General features: G+C 36.5%; 1 protein-coding gene across 1 annotated transcript; it reads right to left on the bottom strand.

Annotated features, from left to right (window-relative positions):
- Positions 1-311: 311 nt before the first annotated feature.
- Positions 312-21,314, bottom strand: scp2a (sterol carrier protein 2a). Its single transcript, XM_067474162.1, has 16 exons — positions 21,149-21,314; positions 20,192-20,249; positions 19,995-20,066; positions 19,755-19,886; positions 19,529-19,593; positions 17,008-17,134; positions 16,862-16,925; positions 16,686-16,772; positions 16,358-16,508; positions 15,852-15,999; positions 14,483-14,590; positions 10,748-10,901; positions 9,733-9,829; positions 2,939-3,068; positions 1,216-1,295; positions 312-835 (listed from the first exon to the last, which is right to left on the bottom strand). The coding sequence occupies exons 1-16, from the start codon at positions 21,266-21,268 to the stop codon at positions 740-742; spliced, it is 1,689 nt and encodes a 562-aa protein (XP_067330263.1). The 5' UTR covers positions 21,269-21,314; the 3' UTR covers positions 312-739.
- Between the last annotated feature and the right edge of the window lie 73 nt (positions 21,315-21,387).

Raw genomic sequence — 21,387 nt, 5'->3', positions numbered from 1 at the left:
ACCTTGTCACATTCCCCCACCTGAAGAAATAAGCTCAGCGCAGCTGGCAGAGGGAGGGTCAATAATAATAATTTGCCCTCTGGGTTTTGTTCTATTCAACCAATTGGTACTGACAATCATAACTATGTGTCAATCTCCAAAATGTATGTTCAGTATAACCAAAGCCTGAACTATTAGCATAACAAATTTAAACAAGCAATACGATTTCCTTTTTCAGAGCTTCATGCTTGGCTTTCATTTTTCACAATGTGGCAACATAAAAGATGGTAAATGTCTAGAAATATTAATAAGGTAACAAACACAGACATTAATGCAAGTTAAAAATGTATTTGAAAATAATTATTTCATTAAATTACAGATGGCTTTTCTATATACAATTATCTATCAAAACAGCTTACACCAAAACGCTTTATTAAACAAAAACTTTACATTTTGGAAAGATGTTTCATAGGCACATTTAGACTTTTGACAATGATTTAGCAAACAGCAAAGCTTCACACATTTCTTGACATTTGCTCTGATGTTATATGAGCAAGCAACTTCTACAGAGCTACTGAATGATTCAGAAAGATTATGGATCTCTAGATCCACAACAATGTGGATACTAGCTATTCTGTTTGTCCTGCACAGTGTGGTCTGATATGGTCAAAGTAGTTTTCTAATTAGAAAAATTAGTGTTTCATTAGAAGGAACTAAGTTTTCCCCATACATACAGTCTTCAAATTCAAGGTTCAGAGTCTCACAGTTTAGCCTTGCCTGGTGTAACTTGTAGGTTCTGCAGCTTCATTGCCATGCCCATGTTCCCAGTAATCTTCAACTTCCCTTTAAAGAACGCCTGACAAAAAGAGGACAGAAAATAAAATATGAGCTTTTAACATTATTAAATTGCACTTTTATAATACTTTTGTCACAGAGATATGCATCTCTCATAAGCCAAAAAAGAAAATACTACTTTTCTACTTTTGTATAAAACCTTGACTTGTATGACTGATATCTGTATGTTTGTTAATAGGTCCAGATGCAGCTATTTTGACTTAGTTGAAATTAAATCATCAAGTGTAAAAGTACCTTAAAGGTCATAAACAAAGAAATTAATTTACCCTAATGCAGTAGAAGAAAAAAACACTTTATAGTATCTTTATAGTAAATGTAATAAAGAAAAACATGTACATTTGTTCATGTGCAAAAAGATCCACAATGTACAATGACACATACTGTTTGTGGGTTCAGTTTTCCTGTCATCAGATCCAAAAGATCCCCGTCACTCATGGATATGATACAGTCTGCTTTTTTATCTAAACAACAAAAAGAGCAACAACAACAAATAACAATAATGAGAAAAGTGATGCTGTTTATTATCAACTACTACAATATATCAAATCCATATAAACATAATAATAATTGACCAGAAGAAAATATATACTATATCTGTAGGTGAACGTAATGGGAAAGAAAATATTAAAGTATTGCAGCATCACATTATTTTAGTGGATCAAACAAACGTGTTTAAACTGTTTCATGGGTGTGAGGAGAAATGTATGAGGTTTTTGATTGTATGCTTCGCATTTTTTAACGTTAACTTGTTTGTCATGATCCCTCAATATATATAGTTATATATGGAAGAAATGTAAACGCTTGTCACCATTATTACAATGCTCTAAGTAGAAAGCACTCCAGTATACACTCAGCATTAAGATGACATTTTCCATTAGTGTAGAAACATGTATGCGGCACACACAGCCCCTTTGCACTTTCACTGAAACAACACCACAGAACGCTTTATGTTTAATGCTTCCTACACTGACTGACATTTACCCTTGTTGCGTTCTCTGGCTTTTTTATCTCTGCTTGTCAAAGCAGAACATCAGCTTTTCTGCCATCATACCAACAGGCAGGATTTCTGCCATTCATTTAAAGCATGAGGCTTCAAACATCAGAGAGTGTAGATCAGATTAAACTTCTTTGTTTGTTTGCAGAAATTGTGCAGGTATTCCTCACAGTTCTACAGTTCAGAATAATGTGTGTTAAATGAATGCTTCTTTCACATCATAATGAATAGGATTTAGAGGTCAGAATTAACCCTGGAGTTGTATACAAAACATATTTGTCATATCAGAACAAGAACAGCTGTAACTGAAAACGTGTCAAGTCTATATAATTATGAAAGACTGTATTTTTCCACATTAATTCTGCTTTTAATCTGTGAGCAAAAAAAACAGAACATGTGCAAAAGATCATCTAAGAATTTCCCTGAACATTTCTTTCCATTTCCAGAACATTGAGTTTGATAAAGAGTCAGCAGTAACCTCAAAAATAATTGCTTGGATCTAACAAACATTACCAGGGATAGGAGACTAATGGAAAACAGTCAGGTGGCTATTTATGAGACTGTGTGTTTGTTTGTGCATGTGGCCGTTGTTTGTGGTTGCCACAATTAGCTTGTAAAGGCAGAACACTACTCTTTTAGTGTGACTTCTGCCTTTGGCATCATCGACAAAAGCATATTTCAAAATGCTTAAGGCATGAAATGGATGAAAATAGAATGTGATTCCCCTCCCTGAATTATGAGATTTCCTGTGCTGCTGACCAATTCTGAGGTTCAGCTATTTAAATCGTATTGTGTTGAACAATGTATGGAAACTACTCAAAATAGTGTACTAGTTATTAACTAGAACTATAGTTGTCCAATGTAAAATGCAATAGTCAAAGTAACCTCTAATATCTGAAGCCAGAACTTTCTACCAAACAGAATTTGTCATCACGGATACAAAAAAGTAGGAGAACAAAGATACTCATAAGGATATGATTCAAACTGTAGTTATAGAAATAAACAAACATAAAAATCTGCACTGCTAGCACAATAATAAAAAAATATTTACAGTAGGCCTACAGTAGTAGGCCTTGACAACAGAATTAAACACCTACATCAAATACAGACCTGGGTCAGTTGTGACAGAGCCTCTGCCATTTTTCACATCCACAATCCAAGTTGCCTCTTTTCCATCTGGTCCATCCTTCACTTTAAAAGCAAACACTCCACCAATCTTGTTAACAAGCTGCTCTCCTTCCTACAGAGGGGTCAAGAACAGTTTTCAGTTCCAGTTCCAGTTCCATTAACCCTGCCATATCATGACAAAAAAAATGCAGTCAAAACAAAAGTCACTCCCTGTTCGCTCAAATGAAAAAGCTGTTTATCCTAATACAAAGATCAATCATAAAAAAGTTGGTCTCTCAGACAGACAGAGGAGAAGAGGGACTGACATTTCAGTCACTTACTATCCTTATTTTATATAACTGCATGGACAGATAAGTTTAATCAAATAACAATGTAGGCCTATCAAGTAGTGAACTAGAAAAGGCAATTTCCAAGGAAATTACGTGGGAGAGCTGTTAAGTCGCCCGGTAGAGGCCGACCGCTCAGAAGCGGCTGAGAGCAGAGGCGTTTGTACGTTCAAAGCCGCAAACGCTGAAGAGAGATAAATACAAACAAAAAGAGAAAGAAGAAGATGACAAGAAAAGGAAAAAATCCAAAATCCCAGGAAAAGTTGAATTAAGAAAAGAAAAAAGTAGAAAGTAACAATGGAGGAAGTAAATAAGTAAAAAGTTGATATTTAAAGTGTAAAGAAGCAGAAAAAGAAGCAAAGTAAAAAGTTGCTATTGAAAGTGTAAAGAAAAAAGTAAGAAGTGAAAAAGCAACAACTTGATTAACAAAAGTGGAAAGAAGTAGTAAGAAACAAAGGAAAAGGTAAATATTCCCAAAGTTAAAAGAAACAAAAAAAAGAAGCAAAGTAAAAAAGTTGCTATTAAAGTGTAAAGAAAAAAGCTAGAAGTAACTACTTAGAAATGAAGGAACCATTTTAATGCTGAAAAACTGTTGAAAAAAAAAAAGTTGAAAAGAGCTTTTAATTTGAAAGTGTGTTTCCTGTCTGTGTCTGCGTGGTAGTTTGTGTGTCCACTGTAGGGAGACTTCAAAACAAACTCATTTTAGCATTTAAATGCTAAATAATTAAAATAAGAATGATAAAAGGCTTTTATTTTGAAAGTGTGTTTCCTGTCTGTGGGTGTGTGTAGGGAAACTTCACCACAAAGTCATTTTAGCATTTAAATGCTAAAAAGTGGATAAAATATTATGAAAGGCTTTTATTTTGAAAGTGTGTTTCCTATCTGTGAGGGTGTGTGTCTGTGTGTGTCTCCACTGTGTATGTTGAGGGAGAAAAACTCAGGTAAAGTGTGTGGACACAGCTCTGAGGCTGATTACATGACGTCATGCAGCTGTGTCCGTTACCATGACAATGACTGCTGCCCGCTGCCTGCCTGCTGAGTCATGTGAGCCAAATGTAAAGGCAGGCTGGAAAAGTGCTGAGACTATGCCTCGCAAAATGCTCAAAATATGAAAAAGTATTAGTCCTATCGAAACAATTCAAAAACTGTGAGTGACAAAAGGCTTCAATGAACACACTGATGTACTTTATTTGAAGATACTCCATAAAATGAAGGCGTGGTGCTATTGAAAGTGTAAAGAAAAAAGTAAGAAGTGAAAAAGCAACAACTTGATTAACAAAAGTTGAAAGAAGTAGTAAGAAACAAAGGAAAAGGTAAATATTCCCAAAGTTAAAAGAAACAAAGAAAGAAGCAAAGTAAAAAAGTTGCTATTAAAAGTGTAAAGGAAGAAGTGAAAAAGCAACAACTTGATTAACAAAAGTGGAAAGATGTAGTAAGAAACAAAGGAAAAGGTAAATATTCCCAAAGTTAAAAGAAACAAAAAAAGAAGCAAAGTAAAAAAGTTGCTATTAAAGTGTAAAGAAAAAAGCTAGAAGTAACTACTTAGAAATGAAGGAACCATTTTAATGCTGAAAAACTGTTGAGAAAAAAAAGTTGAAAAGAGCTTTTAATTTGAAAGTGTGTTTCCTGTCTGTGTCTGTGTGGTAGTTTGTGTGTCCACTGTAGGGAGACTTCAAAACAAACTCATTTTAGCATTTAAATGCTAAATAATTAAAATAAGAATGATAAAAGGCTTTTATTTTGAAAGTGTGTTTCCTGTCTGTGAGGGTGTGTGTGTGTAGGGAAACTTCACCACAAAGTCATTTTAGCATTTAAATGCTAAAAAGTGGATAAAATATTATGAAAGGCTTTTATTTTGAAAGTGTGTTTCCTATCTGTGAGGGTGTGTGTGTAGGGAAACTTCACCACAAAGTCATTTTAGCATTTAAATGCTAAAAAGTGGATAAAATATTATGAAAGGCTTTTATTTTGAAAGGGTATTTCCTGTCTGTGAGGGTGTGTGTCTGTGTGTGTCTCCACTGTGTATGTTGAGGGAGAAAAACTCAGGTAAAGTGTGTGGACACAGCTCTGAGGCTGATTACATGACGTCATGCAGCTGTGTCCGTTACCATGACAATGACTGCTGCCTGCCTGCTGAGTCATGTGAGCCAAATGCAAAGGCAGGCTGGAAAAGTACTGAGACTATGCCTCGCAAAATGCTCAAAATATGAAAAGTATTAGTCCTATCGAAACAATTCAAAAACTGTGAGTGACAAAAGGCTTCAATGAACACACTGATGTACTTTATTTGAATATACTCCATAAAATGAAGGCGTGGTGGCAATTTGAAAACAGCCCCCCGTTTGTGATTTGAGGAGAATTTAAGAACCTCTGTTATAATGGGCTCCAATGGGAGTTTCAGACGGCACTCTCTCCGCTTCTGGACTCTTGGAGAAAGAACCGTCAGTCCTGTCACTATGAGAGTTATATTTACTGAAAGAAGACAAAAATACCTACATTCTGATGTATAGTTTGTTTATGTAAGATTAAAGTTGATTGAAGGAAAGAAGGAAAAGAAGGAAAAAAGTTGCTAAAAGTGGAAGCTGAAAAGTTAGAGTGCGTGTGATGTCACCCACTCTAGCTGCTCCAACATTCCACAATACACACTAATGGAAAAGTTGAAAAAGCTCCAAAAGTTGCCTAAAACTAAAACTGCGATTATTCAAAAAGTATAAAAGATACAAAGAAGCTGATCCACCCAGAAAAAGTTGAAAGGATCTAGACCCGTATAAAGTTTAAATGAAGTTTCTACTCCAAAGTATGATGACACAAGAGGCAGATGAAAAGTGGCAAGTTGAAGGGAAGTTTTAAGTGGCTTCCATTCATTTTCAATGGGAAAAAAAGTTGATAAAAAGTGAAATATAATAAAAAGTATAAAAGTTATTAATAAGAAAAGTAATAGCATAGATCTCCTAAAAGAGACCTACGTTTAGGAAGTGGAACGAAGTTTCTACGACAAACCGTCTAGGAGGAGATAGTGACCGAAAAACGGCGAAATAATAATAATAACTAGAAAAGGCAATTTCCAAGGAAATTACGTGGGAGAGCTGTTAAGTCGCCCGGTAGAGGCCGACCGCTCAGAAGCTGCTGAGAGCAGAGGCGTTTGCACGTTCAAAGCCGCAAACGCTGAAGAGAGATAAATACGAACAAAAAGAGAAAGAAAGAAGATGACAATAAAAGAAAAAATCCAAAATACCAAGAAAAGTTGAATTCAGAAAAGAAAAAAAGTAGAAAGTAACAATGGAGGAAGTAAATAGCTAAAAAGGTGATATTTAAAGTGTAAAGAAACAGAAAAAGAAGCAAAGTAAAAAGTTGCTATTGAAAGTGTAAAGAAAAAAGTAAGAAGTGAAAAAGCAACAACTTGATTAACAAAAGTTGAAAGAAGTAGTAAGAAACAAAGGAAAAGGTAAATATTCCCAAAGTTAAAAGAAACAAAGAAAGAAGCAAAGTAAAAAAGTTGCTATTAAAAGTGTAAAGGAAGAAGTGAAAAAGCAACAACTTGATTAACAAAAGTGGAAAGAAGTAGTAAGAAACAAAGGAAAAGGTAAATATTCCCAAAGTTAAAAGAAACAAAAAAAGAAGCAAAGTAAAAAAGTTGCTATGAAAGTGTAAAGAAAAAAGCTAGAAGTAACTACTTAGAAATGAAGGAACCATTTTAATGCTGAAAAACTGTTGAGAAAAAAAAGTTGAAAAGAGCTTTTAATTTGAAAGTGTGTTTCCTGTCTGTGTCTGTGTGGTAGTTTGTGTGTCCACTGTAGGGAGACTTCAAAACAAACTCATTTTAGCATTTAAATGCTAAATAATTAAAATAAGAATGATAAAAGGCTTTTATTTTGAAAGTGTGTTTCCTGTCTGTGAGGGTGTGTGTGTAGGGAAACTTCACCACAAAGTCATTTTAGCATTTAAATGCTAAAAAGTGGATAAAATATTATGAAAGGCTTTTATTTTGAAAGTGTTTTTCCTATCTGTGAGGGTGTGTGTGTAGGGAAACTTCACCACAAAGTCATTTTAGCATTTAAATGCTAAAAAGTGGATAAAGTATTATGAAAGGCTTTTATTTTGAAAGGGTATTTCCTGTCTGTGAGGGTGTGTGTCTGTGTGTGTCTCCACTGTGTCTGTTGAGGGAGAAAAACTCAGGTAAAGTGTGTGGACACAGCTCTGAGGCTGATTACATGACGTCATGCAGCTGTGTCCGTTACCATGACAATGACTGCTGCCCGCTGCCCGCCTGCTGAGTCATGTGAGCCAAATGCAAAGGCAGGCTGGAAAAGTGCTGAGACTATGCCTCGCAAAATGCTCAAAATATGAAAAAGTATTAGTCCTATCGAAACAATTCAAAAACTGTGAGTGACAAAAGGCTTCAATGAACACACTGATGTACTTTATTTGAAGATACTCCATAAAATGAAGGCGTGGTGGCGATTTTAAAACAGCCCCCCGTTTGTGATTTGATTAGAATTTAAGAACCTCTGTTATAATGGGCTCCAATGGGAGTTTTGACGGCACTCTCTCTGCTTCTGGACACTTGGAGAAAGAACCGTCAGTCCTGTCACTATGAGAGTTACATTTACTGAAAGAAGACAAAAATACCTACATTCTGATGTATAGTTTGTTTATGTAAGATTAAAGTTGACTGAAGGAAAGAAGGAAAAGAAGGAAAAAAGTTGCTAAAAGTGGAAGCTGAAAAGTTAGAGTGCGTGTGATGTCACCCACTGTAGCTGCTCCAACATTCCGCAATACACACTAATGGAAAAGTTGAAAAAGCTCCAAAAGTTGCCTAAAACTAAAACTGCGATTATTCAAAAAGTATAAAAGATAGAAAGAAGCTGATCCACCCAGAAAAAGTTGAAAGGGACTAGACCCGTATAAAGTTTAAATGAAGTTTCTACTCCAAAGTATGACGACACAAGAGGCAGATGAAAAGTGGCAAGTTGAAGGGAAATTTTAAGTGCCTTCCATTCATTTTCTATGGGAAAAAAAGTTCATAAAAAGTGAAATATAATAAAAAGTATAAAAGTTATTAATGAGAAAAGTAATAGCATAGATCTCCTAAAAGAGACCTACGTTTAGGAAGTGGAACGAAGTTTCTACGACAAACCGTCTAGGAGGAGATAGTGACCGAAAAACGGCGAAATAATAATAATAATAAAGAAAAGGATCTCATAAGTGTGAGAGCTGTGCTTACAGCTCTCCCACTAATAAAGAAAAGGATCTCATAAGTGTGAGAGCTGTGCTTACAGCTCTCCCACTAATTAGCCAGCCATGCAGCTTATGTTCAGCTAATATTTTATTCTTCTTTTCCACATTTCATAACAGCATGCAAGCAAAATGTCTGTGATGAGTCCTGGTGTTTTCCCACGTCAGCTTTTTTTATGCTTTTTAATATCCTTCTAGAACGTTGTGCTTAGATCAATAAATTACTTGCCATTATTATCCCTGAATCACAAATCCTTCTCTTAAGAAATCACTTTGATTGAACCAAACGCATGAACGCAGGCACAAAGACTAACACAGCAGCTATTAAAAAATACTGATTTAGCAATCCACCAGTGAGCAGTGTAAGGTTCTTTTATATATATTATATTGGCAAAAGCAAGCGCGGAATGTGAGCTCACATCAAGGAGGAGATTCCACATTAGTAACAATGCAGTATATATAGACTTCACTCATACGATGCTGACACCTAAGTTTTGCATCATTACTGGAAAGCGGTACTTGTCTGGACTCGAAAGGAAGTGTCATAATTTGAAAGCCAAGTCATTGGGCACACACACAGGGGCAGGTGGTAATAGATACAAGCACTCTTTTTTCAGGTAACATTATGAAAGACATCATGCCACATTATTATTAGTCGGTTGCACGGACTCAAGAACAAAACAAGCTATTTTATGTATATAACATGCACTGTCAGTGTTAACAGAACAAGTTTATTGTTTTTGATTTAGGGCTGTCACTTCCAAAGCATGCCATACTATGTGTTATTTGTGTGCTTGTGTATTGTAAGAGTGCTCAATAAATAAAGATTATGATGATGTTGTTTTACTGTAACCATGGTGAATTCTATTCTTTTGTAAAATGACAGTCAGCTATGACAGTCAGCATCACTATACTTTTTATAGTGTGTGTTTCATGGCCATTAAACTGCAGTGTTGAAACAATGGATCATTTACTGTTCAGTAGGCGAAACAAAAAACTAAAGACCATACATCGCCCACTGCCTTAGAAAATGGAAGAAATTTCAATGTATTGAATAAGGTTATATTTGCGCAACATAAACAATCAGTGGACTGAGGGGGGGGAAACTAAGGTGTAGATGCATTTAATTAGAGGCAAACAAACTGAATCCAGAAAAAACAGTCACTAGATAAAAGTGTGAGGGGAACTTTTCTTAGTTAGGAAACCCAGTTTTACCTTCTGTAGATGCTTTTCAATCTCGTTGAACACAGGGTAAGCTTTAAACCCTTCATGACCTTTGCCTGAGCTGGTAGGAATTGCATGTATGTGAGAACTGTGGGAAGGATAAAACACAGTTAGATACTGTAGATACTGTATTTGAAAAAGGACAAAATGAGGTTCCCATTTCAATAAGTTATGAATGGTCATAACTGAATGGTCAGAAAGCTATATGTGTTGATGTGATGATGAAAAACAACATCTTGATATGTTGCAGCTATGAGAAAAGTACGAGTTAACAAAGTAAATAGTCTCAACAAAGTGCAAAATAACTAGGGCTGCTCGACTATGGCAAAAATCCTAATCATAATTATTGTTTTCAACATTGTGATCAAGATCTTTTGACTTGATTACTTGTTAACTCCTAATAGATTATCCATTTATTGGACGATATAAGCATTTTTAAACTTTAATATATTGCAACTAAAAACAAACGTAACTATAAAAATATTACAACCTAAGAGAGACTGTGTGGGAGTCTTTCATGTTGTTGATTTTTCTGACACACCTGTCACACAAGTGAAGAGCTAAATACGCTTTTACAACAATAACCAGAACCATTTTTATGTACTTGGTTTTTGCTGAGGGTGAGCAAGTTTGTTTTCCTTTAAATATACATTTACCTTCAGCGTAATCTGAACCGATCTTATAATAACAGGTAACGTTTACTACTACTGAGCCTCAGATCCCATGTTTACCAGATCATGTGTCTGATCCCCTGCTCTCTCAACTGACTGACTGGATAAAAGGCAGCAAGAATAGTACATTTTTCTGAAAAGATGACTAGGCTGTACCTCTTAAAAAATCTTGTCTGAATACAAGCCTCATCTTGACTGAGCCCAGAACAGAATCCGCCATTGACCACTGCCTGATTCTGAGGTCCAATGCTAACAGGCAGTTCCAATACCACCAAAGAACAAAATCAATATTCGAATAATTGCCCGTAACAAATCATTAGTAACATGTTTTTCACCTGGCCTCTTGTGGGAACCCCATTCTGTAGAGAGTAACAACCACAGCTCCTCCTAGGCCAATGTTGTGCTGCAAGGCCACTTTTGCCCCTGGGACCTGCCTCCTGCCAGCTTGTCCACGAAGCTGCCAGCACAGCTCTGCACACTGGGCCAGGCCTAAGGGAGCACCAGGAGGAGAGACAGGGACAGAGGGTGAGAGTGATGTCAGTTATTAATAGAGATGCAGTATACAGTAGGTTAGTGTGAGGATTGGACTGTACTGTATAATTTAATACTGATGAAAGTGAAAATGTATCATCATTATCATCATTGTTAAGCACAAGTGAAGAGGTACAGTTGTTATTTTCGTCTACTTTTTAGGCATGTTTATTACGTTTGAAGATGTGGACTGAGTCAGACTTTAAAATGCACTTCCAGGAAAAAAAACATTTTATGAGACAAAGTAGGCCTGAAAAGTACTACTATAAAAAGTAGGCAGGGTACATTAGTGGAAAATTATGTTTCAAGGTACATTTGTTGCAAAAAACAAGCTTCTTCAGCTTTCCATTTTTATAAATCACATCATATTTTCCAACTAATTAAACTTTATTTGGCCATTTAAAGCCTAGTATTGCCATAAGTTAATCTTCTTTTCCTTTGTGGCGACCCCTGAATAGGAACAGCCGAAAGGAAAAGAAGATTGCCATATCTCACATCCATAAAGAGTTCAAGTAAACTTTGGTTTGCAACTTTATTGGTGGTATCTAAGTGGTAAACGGCAGGTTTGTCAGAGCCTTTTGTCTGCCTGCTGCACCTGGAAACAACACTTATGAAATTGGTGACCAGTGAAAGATGTAAAAAATTAAAATAAATGTTTAAGCATTGATGTAAATGAATGACAGGATTCATTTTACAAAAAGGTTCAGAGCTCAAGGATCTTTTTCAATAAAATTATAATAAGCTTAAGAAAAACCTATTAAGAAAACCTTGAGTAAACAATATTTGATCTTAGCTGAACAGATAAGAAAAGGGTTGCATATAAACCAATCAGTTACTACATTAATACATACAATACCATACTCTGGATTTAATGTTGTGCTGGACAGGGATCAACATAGGAACATTTAATTGCAAACTATGACTAACAGATGTCAGAACGTTCAGCCCACCACACCTTGCTCCGCGTACTAAGAGAACATTCAGAACCATTTGCTGAGCAAGATTAACATCACTAGGTGGTGGTAATGTTATGGCAGACTGGTGTATGAATATGTTTTCATGATTATTCTATGTTCCATAGTGCAGAATGCTTTAATTATAGAAGGGAGCCAAATGTGGCTGTATGTACCTAAAGCATGTCCTTAATTCTCTTCTGTATGTGCGTGACTGATAGAGCCTGAGAAAATGTAATGAGTGCTTGTTGCTTTTTAATCAAGTAGAGCCATAATAAAGATGGCTTTTTAATGTTTAACAGAGCAGTGTGCCTTGACTTGGATTTCGACCAACGTATTCAACACAAATGGCTATATGACATTTCAAAGAAACCATAAAAAGTTTGCATAAAGGTAATGTAATAGGAGCAGTATTTCATAGACTTTAAAAATGCATTTGATACTGTCAGTCATGACGTACCCCAAAATAAATTTAAACAAGTTTTCTCAACAGGCTCTGAGTTGGTTTAAATCATTATTGGATTTTAGAAAGCAGAGTAATAAAAATAACTGCATGAAATCATTCAGTGTGTTTTTTAATTAAAGAAAAAGGGGGTGGATAAGTTTTAAGATAATATTTACTAAAAAGGAAACTGAGGAAGTTATTGATTTCCAATATGTAAATCTTATCTTAAACTCCAAACACAAGTAGTTTTATGGCCATGTAAAGAAAATGTCAAAGAATGAAAATTGTTTTTGTATAATAATACCACGTGTATCTCTTAACGCAGCTCAAATTTACATGTATGCTTCCATTTTATGTCTTATTCTGTAACAGTGTGGGAAAGACCTCTCAATAAGTTATCAAGGCAAAATCAGAACTCACACTACTCACTGCAAATCTTACACAATGGCTAAAACAAAAATAGCAATGTCAACACTAAACAGCTTGGGTGGGTTTGCTGCGCTATGGTGTGTTATTCTGCGCATTTATACTTGTAAATATGTCTGTGTAGAGTTGCATATGCAATGTTTAGTTGTATTGTCTCTGAAAAAAAAAACTTTAATTTTTGAATAAATTTCCTTTCTTGGGGACATTTTTTCTATTTCAATGTTCTGACAGAATCTGGAATTTCAGGCGCATTTTGTCCATTGTGTGTGTCTCTGTGTGTGTGAGTTGGCTACAATTGCATTATATGTCTCAGTCTCCAGGTGAAGCCGCTAGAGCATTCGGCACATTTAAAACACAATATCCGCACAGAGAGGTGACAAGTTGACTCCTAATCTGAGAACTCAATCCCTAATCTGACAAGGGTCATGTCCTGTACTAGCTTTAAAGCTAAGCAAATTATCCCATCTGCTTAATGTGCTTTTACATTTCCTTATTATCCCAATAAGATGAAGGAATTAGGATAAAGAAGTCTTTCGTTGTCCCTCTTTTGCATTTGGTACCACTTTCCTAATCTTTTACATATAGACTTCTTTAAGTGAGAACAATTTTCTCTAAAAGTCAATTGCAACTATGTAATTTGCAGTCTAACAGGCAAGTTATCAATATGCTATAAAAGCATCTGGGAATCACCCCAGACACAGAATTTATACACATTGTAAAGCAAAGGCCAATTTTTTCAACCATTCTCCATTCTTTTGAAGAGAACAGATTACAAATTCTCTTTCGTGGTGATAAACTACGATCACAAGCCTTTTTATTTGTGACAGCATGTTGTGCTTGACCATACATGTCACAGCTGGGCTTGAGGGAAGTTTTAGGCTCCCTGAATATCGCGTGAGCATGTACAAATTGAACTTTCCCCTCGGTGGCTGACACCACCTCCTTAGAAGGGGTCCCTTTGTGGCTGTCAACATCTCTACTGACTGCATTCACAAGGGAAGAGGGTCAGAAATGTACCTAAAAATTTGGAGCAACACCATGAATCAGACAAAGGGTAGTTGACATGAACAATCACACGCTGGCAGAGTAACACAAGGAACAGATGGAGCAAGGTGTAAAAACTGTTATTTCTCCTGAGATGTTATTGTGTATATATGATTATGACAAAATTGTATGTATAAAAAAATATTAGATCTTCATAGAAATCAATGAAAGCCACTATTACAGAGGTTAGATGAGTCAGCTGCACTGTTTGCTCAATCTTGTCCCTTAACAGTTTTATACGTACAGAGATTACAGGGAAAGCTCGCCAGAGCCAGCTGCCGTCTTTCATGTAGGCTTAGAACGACTGTCACACTGGTCATTTGTATGCTCCACATGCCACCTGGTGGCCACTGGTGAAAGTGTTGAAACAGGCTTCTTCATCTTAACAGCTTCTGATGCCAGCACTTTAAATGCAACATGCCAGAAATTTGATTTTCTTTTTCTTCCTGTTTTAAATGAAACTATAACTTTTTTTTCCAGGCTTGTGGGATGTCTGGTATGTAATGATGTCTTTCTTTTTCTAGCCTCTTGCGGTATGTTACAATTAAACCTTAGCTGAAATTGCACTGTGACCCCAATCTGGCATTTTTCTCCCCAACACAGTACAATATGTACTGAGTACATTGTCCGGTGTTTTTCATAAAAGTCAGATAGCTAGAGGACTGGCTTACCTGTGGCACCTAGAGGATGCCCTTTAGAGATGAGACCACCACTGGGGTTGACCACAAACTTGCCTCCATATGTGTTGTCCCCTCTGTCAATCAGCTCTCCAGCTTTACCTAAAGACAATTTCAAACACATAATAAGATCACAACAGTTGCCTACTAGCCAATCTTACTTATCCAAAATAGGAATATAGGTCTATTAAAAGATAATTAAAACACATGGATATTTGGACAAGTATTTTTAAACATATAAAACATACGTCAACATATCTCTCAAAAAATGAACAGCTTTTGGCTTGTCCCTTCAGGGGACGTGTTCCGCACGTTGATTTGGCATGTGATATTATGCTGCAATCCTCCCATTTTTTTTAATAAGATGGACTGCGTGAAATAAATAATATTTTGATTACATTTGTATCCAACAGATAAGATAATATAATATACAATAATAATTGATAATATAAAATCTTCGGACAGTCTGACATTACAACTCATATTTAACAAGCTAATTGATTAAAATACTCGAGAGCCTGAATCAGAAATACAGTATGTTGTGCAGCTTAAAATACTGGTATGGCGTCAATAAGAGTAAGGGGCCTCTGAATAATACATAAAGAGATATAGACGGTACAGGCAGGAGTGTTATTCCACCCTTTCATTATCTTTAAATTAAAATGGTTCAGTCAACTTCTTTTAGCTGCAACAGGGTTTGAGCTTTCAGAGGGGAGAGGCTTTCAGATCAGAGAGTTTACTTGCCATGCGCAAGTGTTATATGCTATGCTACAAACATTTTCATGATTGCAATTTAGTAATTTGGCAAGGCTATATTGACTAAAATGAGCATTTAATAGTTTTTGTGATAAAGTTCAGCTACATAAAACCTCATACCGAGCTGCTTCAGAAACATGTTGCAGATGTCTGTTGCAATGGAAAACAAAGAAACTGCTCTGCTGCTGAATTTGTAATATCAGTAACCCGACTTGAAACTTTGGTTAAAGAAAACATACTTTGGTTGTATTTACTCATCACAGTAAACGTGGCTTATACGTGGTTTATATTTATTAGAGTCATTTTATTAATGATTAATTAACTGTGAATTACATTCTTGAAATTAAGACTATGAAAAGTGAAGATATAACAAATATGACTACTTTGCTACAAATACTACTTGTTAGTAATACAAGTTTGTAGAAACTTGTATATAAAAAAAAAAAAAAAAAAAAAAAAAAAAAACAAGCAAAAAAAACCCAACACATTTTGGCCCAATTTTATTTGCCTGCTCTCCCAAAAGTAGAAACTTAAACTAAGGTGGACAGAATAGTAGCAGATTTATTTATGTATAGTTTAAAGTATGGTTTAAGAGCTACAATCTCACCCTCTGGACACAGTCCCAGAGCTTCATATGTGATGAGCTCGTTGGATGAGAAGCAATCGTGCAGCTCAATTACATCAACATCACTGGGCTTCAGACCTGCAGCCTCGTAACATTTTTTGGCTGCCAACCGAGACATGTCGTAACCCACCTAAAAAAACAGGAAAATAGGTATCGTCAGGAACTAAACAGAAACCAATTCAGCGTAACTTGTACAAATTATCACCTGTGTTCCTATCCTACATCACTACAGAGCATCTAGATAACTAACGTTATCTAGATAACTAAACGTTTTTGCCTGTTTGCCTATTAACTAAAGTTTAGAAACATCCTTAAATTTCCTAAAGATGCTTTTCTCTTTACTGGTTTTCAACCACACACCCTGCTCTAGAGCTAAACTGTTTTTTAATATGCAAATGCAGACTTGATCCTTAAATGTCCTACTGTTAATGTGATTATTATAAAAAGTACAATAAGACCACAGTGCAGTTGGTTCACACATTTCTTACCATCTTAATGCAGCTATTTTCTTCAAATGTGGAGGTGAGATCAGTCACCATCTCTTGGGCCACAATCTCCACTGCCTGCTTCTCCAGACCATGTCTCCTGACGAATGCCTCACTGGCCAAAACTGCTGCTCCAGCACCATCTGATGTAGGACTGAGGACAGAAGACGCAACATAAGGACCAGACATCATTGTTGATGTAACTGAGGCAATTAATCATTAATTCATTGATTGAATAAAATAGTAAATGCATGGTAACATTTGTGTATCTAGTTATTGTAGAATTTCCTTATTTACAGTAGCACATACTGTAAATCTATGAGGCTCATACCAACACTGAAGAAGGGTCAGGAAGTCAAACACCTTCCTGGAGTTCATCACCTGCTCCAAAGTATACTCATCCTGGAATTGGGAATACCTGCATAAACACACATTTAGACTCGCACACAAAAAAAACTACAGAAATTTAGGAACAATGACCTGTTTTGATAGGGAAGTGTCACCTACGGGTTGTTCGTGGAATGTTTGTGGTTTTTCCAGGCAATTTTAGCAAAGTGTTCTGGTTTTGTACCTTGAAGAGATTGAAACACAACAATCTAGACAATACAATATAAAGATGACCAAAATGCCACTTTCATATTTTAGACATGTACCATATTTCTCCATGTGCTCCCTGCCAGCGTTGCCAAACATCTGTGGCGCTGCTGGAGCTGCCACCATCCCATAGCGGTTGATCATCACCTCCATGTGCTTGTCCATGGGATTGGTTCTGTCCATATACTAGAAATATTTTTTTCATTGCATTTTTTTTAATTAAGTAGAGTGTTTGGTGAATCAGCATTTAAGCGGTTAATGAAAACGAATAAAATGAAGCAGAAGCTCATTATTTCTTAATTCAGGAACAGCCAGAGTAATCTGTTGTATCTGCTGAAATCTTTTTTAAATGTTAATCAATGAGATGCATCCCTCTGTTTTACAGGGGGAGGATGAGTATGGACCTGAGCTGAATTCCTTTAAATTTCTTTCACATAACAACCTTTATAGCAAAACAAAACCAGGTAAACACAATTGCAAGACCTGTATAGTAAACTGCAAACTAAGTGTTTGTGTTATTTTATCTACCTCCTCTACATCAGGAACCTTTGCAGTTGCAAGATAAAGTCATTGCACTCTTTGCATTTTGGTCAGGCTAATCTTTACCAAAGTTAAAAATATAAACAAACACTATTTGTAAGCTGGTAAAATGGAGTAATGATCTTTCACGCTTTTCCTGAACACACCCATTCAAAATACAAAGTAATGGTCTTAATAATGTTAAGTTTTCTAATAACTGCCACCTTTGGCAGCAATAACATCAAGTGAGCTGTGGACTTAATCTGCACAATGTTCAAGAGGAATATTGAAATTGAATCTTCCTTTCAATACAGCTTTAGCTCAGCCAGATTCTTGAATGCTTCTCTTGAGGTCATTCCACAGCATCTTTATTGGATTGGTCTGGACTTTGACTTGGCCACAAAAAGAGGTGCATCGTTTGTGTCTCTGATGCCATTCCGTTGTAGATTTATTTCAATGTTTAGGTTCCTTGTCCTGCTGCATCACCCAGCTTCTTCTGAGCTTCAGCTTACAGACAGCCACCCTGATATTATCCTGTAGGGTACCTCTGACAAACTGGGGAGTCCATTTTCCCTTCCATAGTGCCAAGCAATCCAAGTCCAGTGGCAGCAGAGCCAGCTAAAATCATGATGATCCTTTCACCATACGTTAGGATGATGTTACCATGTTGGTACAGGGTTCTGTTTTTAACCATCTGTTCCAAATAATTCTACATTTGTTTCATCTGTCCACAAGACAGTTTCCAAGTAGTGTTGTGGGGTGACAAGATGGTCCGTGGCAATTATCCGGCATGCTGCATTATGTTTTTGAAGAACAATGCCCGTTCAATGTTTTGCATATGATTCACATAAAAGTGATTCTCACCAACTCCAGTGAATCCGTCAAGTTTTTAGATGTTACTCTGAGGTTCCATTTTTACCTCATTAATCAGTCTGTCATTAATCAGTCTCAAAAAACTTCTGAAAACTGAACTCTCCTGCATCTTCCTATGAACTTAAATCTCTTTTAAAAAAAAAAAAAAAAAATCCTTTCTGCTCTCTTGCACTTGTATCTCATGAACTGTGAACACTTCTCCTTGACTTAGATTTTTGCTTGCCTTGTACCTCACTTGTAAGTTGCTTTGGATAAAAGCGTCTGCTAAATGACTAAATGTAAATGTAAATGTCTGTGTTGTGCCTTCTTAGTGATTTAGGCTGAGGCCCCACTTCGCTGGCGTGTAGCCAAAGTACCAAATCGTTTATATTTATAGACGCTGTGGGCTGATGAATATCTAAACTCTATCTAAAACCCTTTCCATCTATGTGTGACACCACAACTCTTGATTGTAGGTCTTCTAAGATCTCTTTTTTGTGAGGCATGGTTCAAATCAGCCGATGCTGCGTGGAGAATAGCACACTGACACTGTTTCAGTGTTTTTACATGTCACACCTTCATTCTTGTTTCATTAATCCAGGTTTGCTAAAACCTGACTCTAGTTCACATTCAGCGACACTTTCACTTTATAAGTTGAATGGGTGTGTTAAATAAAGACATGAGCTATCAGCTTAGAAATATTGTGTTTGATATGTATGTGGCTTTTGTGAAGATCAGTTTACATTTCATAACAAATTTCAGCAAAAAACCAGGATATGTCAAAGAGTGCAATTACTTCTTCTTTAAGCTGCTTTTGCGCTACAGGATCTTACTAATTCGTAACCTGATGTTTTTTATAACCGGAACCTGCTGAGTAAAAGGGGTCAGTTCTGCTTTGCTTTGCTACTGTATTTTGCAAACTGGAAAGAATCAGATTAACAGTTCATCTTTAGATTTTTGTTATTAAAAACATGACTTTTTCCAGTGTTCTTCATTATAGAAAAGGCCTTCTAGAAAACATGGAAACTAAAATCACAAAAGATAAATGCTTGACCATCAAAGACTACAGTCCTATGAGGAACCCTCTCCCTTTGTAAGTACTGGAACTTAATACAGTACTACGGGGTGCTGAAATGTAGCCATCTGTGTAGGTCTCCAAAGAAGGCAGAAAATAGTTCCCATAGTGGAAAAGGCCTTATAGTTCTATACCTTAGAGGACAAGGATCCCCTCTCCATTTTCTCAAATCCAAGGGCAAGCACACAGTCTGCAAGACCTACAAAATGAGACAGAACATGCTCAAACTGTGTATTACAATTAACCGCAAATTCCTTCCAGATGCAGGCTCTCATATCCATTATAGTGCAAATTTCAAATATACACATTCTCTTTTTAAAAATATAGATTTGGAGTGGTTGAGCTCTTTAAATGTCTTACCTCCAAGGACCAGCTGGCGTGCCATGAACAGTGCGGTGGAGCCTGTGGAGCAGTTGTTGTTGACGTTGATGATGGGAATTCCAGTCAATCCCAGGCTGTGGTAAATAGCCCTCTGCCCACAGGTGGAGTCTCCTGAGAAAGTCAGGTAAAGTAGTAGTAAGAAGAGTCTTGTGAAATATGTTGTGTGTACATGGAAATCTCAAATTGGTATTATTCAATATGTCAACAGTAGGGTCTCACCATAGACGTATCCTACACAGGCTTGTTCAATTGCAGAATAGAGAATTCCTGCATCTGCTAAGGCCCTTTCACCTACAACAGGATGTAGAACATAAAACACTGCAGTACATGTTATACAATAGGATCAATGTTAGCTGTTTAGATACAGTATCTGCTGAACAGCTGAAGAATGTCAATGTTCAGAGAAGATAAGGCACCTGCGTCTTTGGCCAAATCAGGGTAGTCACAGTTGTCTCCAGCTCCAGGCTTGTCAAACTGCAGTGAATAGAGAAGACCCTGACAGATGAGTCACACTGAACTTGCACACTTTCAATATGGATGTGCAAATACATGCACTACGGTTATTTAATGTGCTGTTTGCTGATACAAACAGCTCAATACAATAGTATTTCTATAAGAACTTTTTGTAAACATAAGTTTTTTTAAAGATGGCAAATTGTCCTGCCCACAATAGTTTGTATGACAGAACAACGGTTCTGTTTCTGGAATCTTCTGCACATTTTTGTGTCGCACATTCTATACTGGAAGTGAATACTAAACTGATTTACAAATCCAAAGTACTTTTTGTCAGCTTTCCAGTCTGACTTGTACTACACTTGAAGGCGCTATAATCCAACACGTCTAATGAGTCACCACTGAAATAGACTAAACCGTTATGAACCCAACTATTTAAAAATAAAAACTGCAGCCTGAAAAGATATGACCCTTTGCACAGTTTTTCAACTCAACTGGCCATGAACTATGGACTCAAACTGTAGACTAGATGCATGACATGCGGATCCTAGGGCGTCAAAATGACCCAACTCACGGAATCCGAACACTTTGCAACTAAAATCCGACGATTATCCTAAATGGTTTGAGCCAAGTTAGCAAGCTAATGTTTACATTGTCCTCTCAGTTGTACTGACCATTATAGAGCTGTCACAACAATATAAATTTATGTCAAATAAACTGCAAACGGTAAGCAGTGCTTAAAACCTTGGACTATTAGTGACAGTAGCTGCAACGATATAAAAACTGGAGTTTAGAAGAGGACCATGTCCGATGTTGCACAATCCTAAGAGTTGGGTTAGCAATCTTTGCTATGTATTAGCGTTACATAATGTTGTTCACGTGTCTCATAGACAAAAATACCTTTTGTAAAATTACATTACCTTTGTCATCCCCACACCGATGACAAAAACTCTGTTCTTTCCAGGTGCCATGGTTGCTTTTGTTTTATGCAGCAGTCCAAACAGAGACACACAGGACCGTGACCTGAGACACTGAAACATTAGCCTACTCTGCTCCAAAGATCGTCTATTTCCTCAATGACACGTCACTTTGCACCTATTTCTTCGACAAAAGTCCGATTCTCGCTCCTCCAATTATAATAGCCAAAGTGAAAGTCACT

This window comes from Channa argus, chromosome 14 (assembly GCF_033026475.1).
Source record: "Channa argus isolate prfri chromosome 14, Channa argus male v1.0, whole genome shotgun sequence".
NCBI classification, from domain to species: Eukaryota; Metazoa; Chordata; class Actinopteri; order Anabantiformes; family Channidae; genus Channa; species Channa argus.
The sequence above is the reverse complement of the archived record's forward strand: the minus strand, read 5'-3'. Positions and strand labels throughout refer to the sequence as shown.

Coding starts and splice junctions, on each gene's coding strand:
- scp2a (XM_067474162.1), bottom strand. CDS start 21,268: ATGTTTCAGTGTCTCAGGTCACGGTCCTGTGTGTCTCTGTTTGGACTG. Junction 16,000..16,357: donor AAAATAGCTGCATTAAGATG/GTAAGAAATGTG, acceptor CTGTTTTTTTAG/GTGGGTTACGACATGTCTCG. Junction 1,296..2,938: donor CTCTGTCACAACTGACCCAG/GTCTGTATTTGA, acceptor TTTGTTGTTTAG/ATAAAAAAGCAGACTGTATC.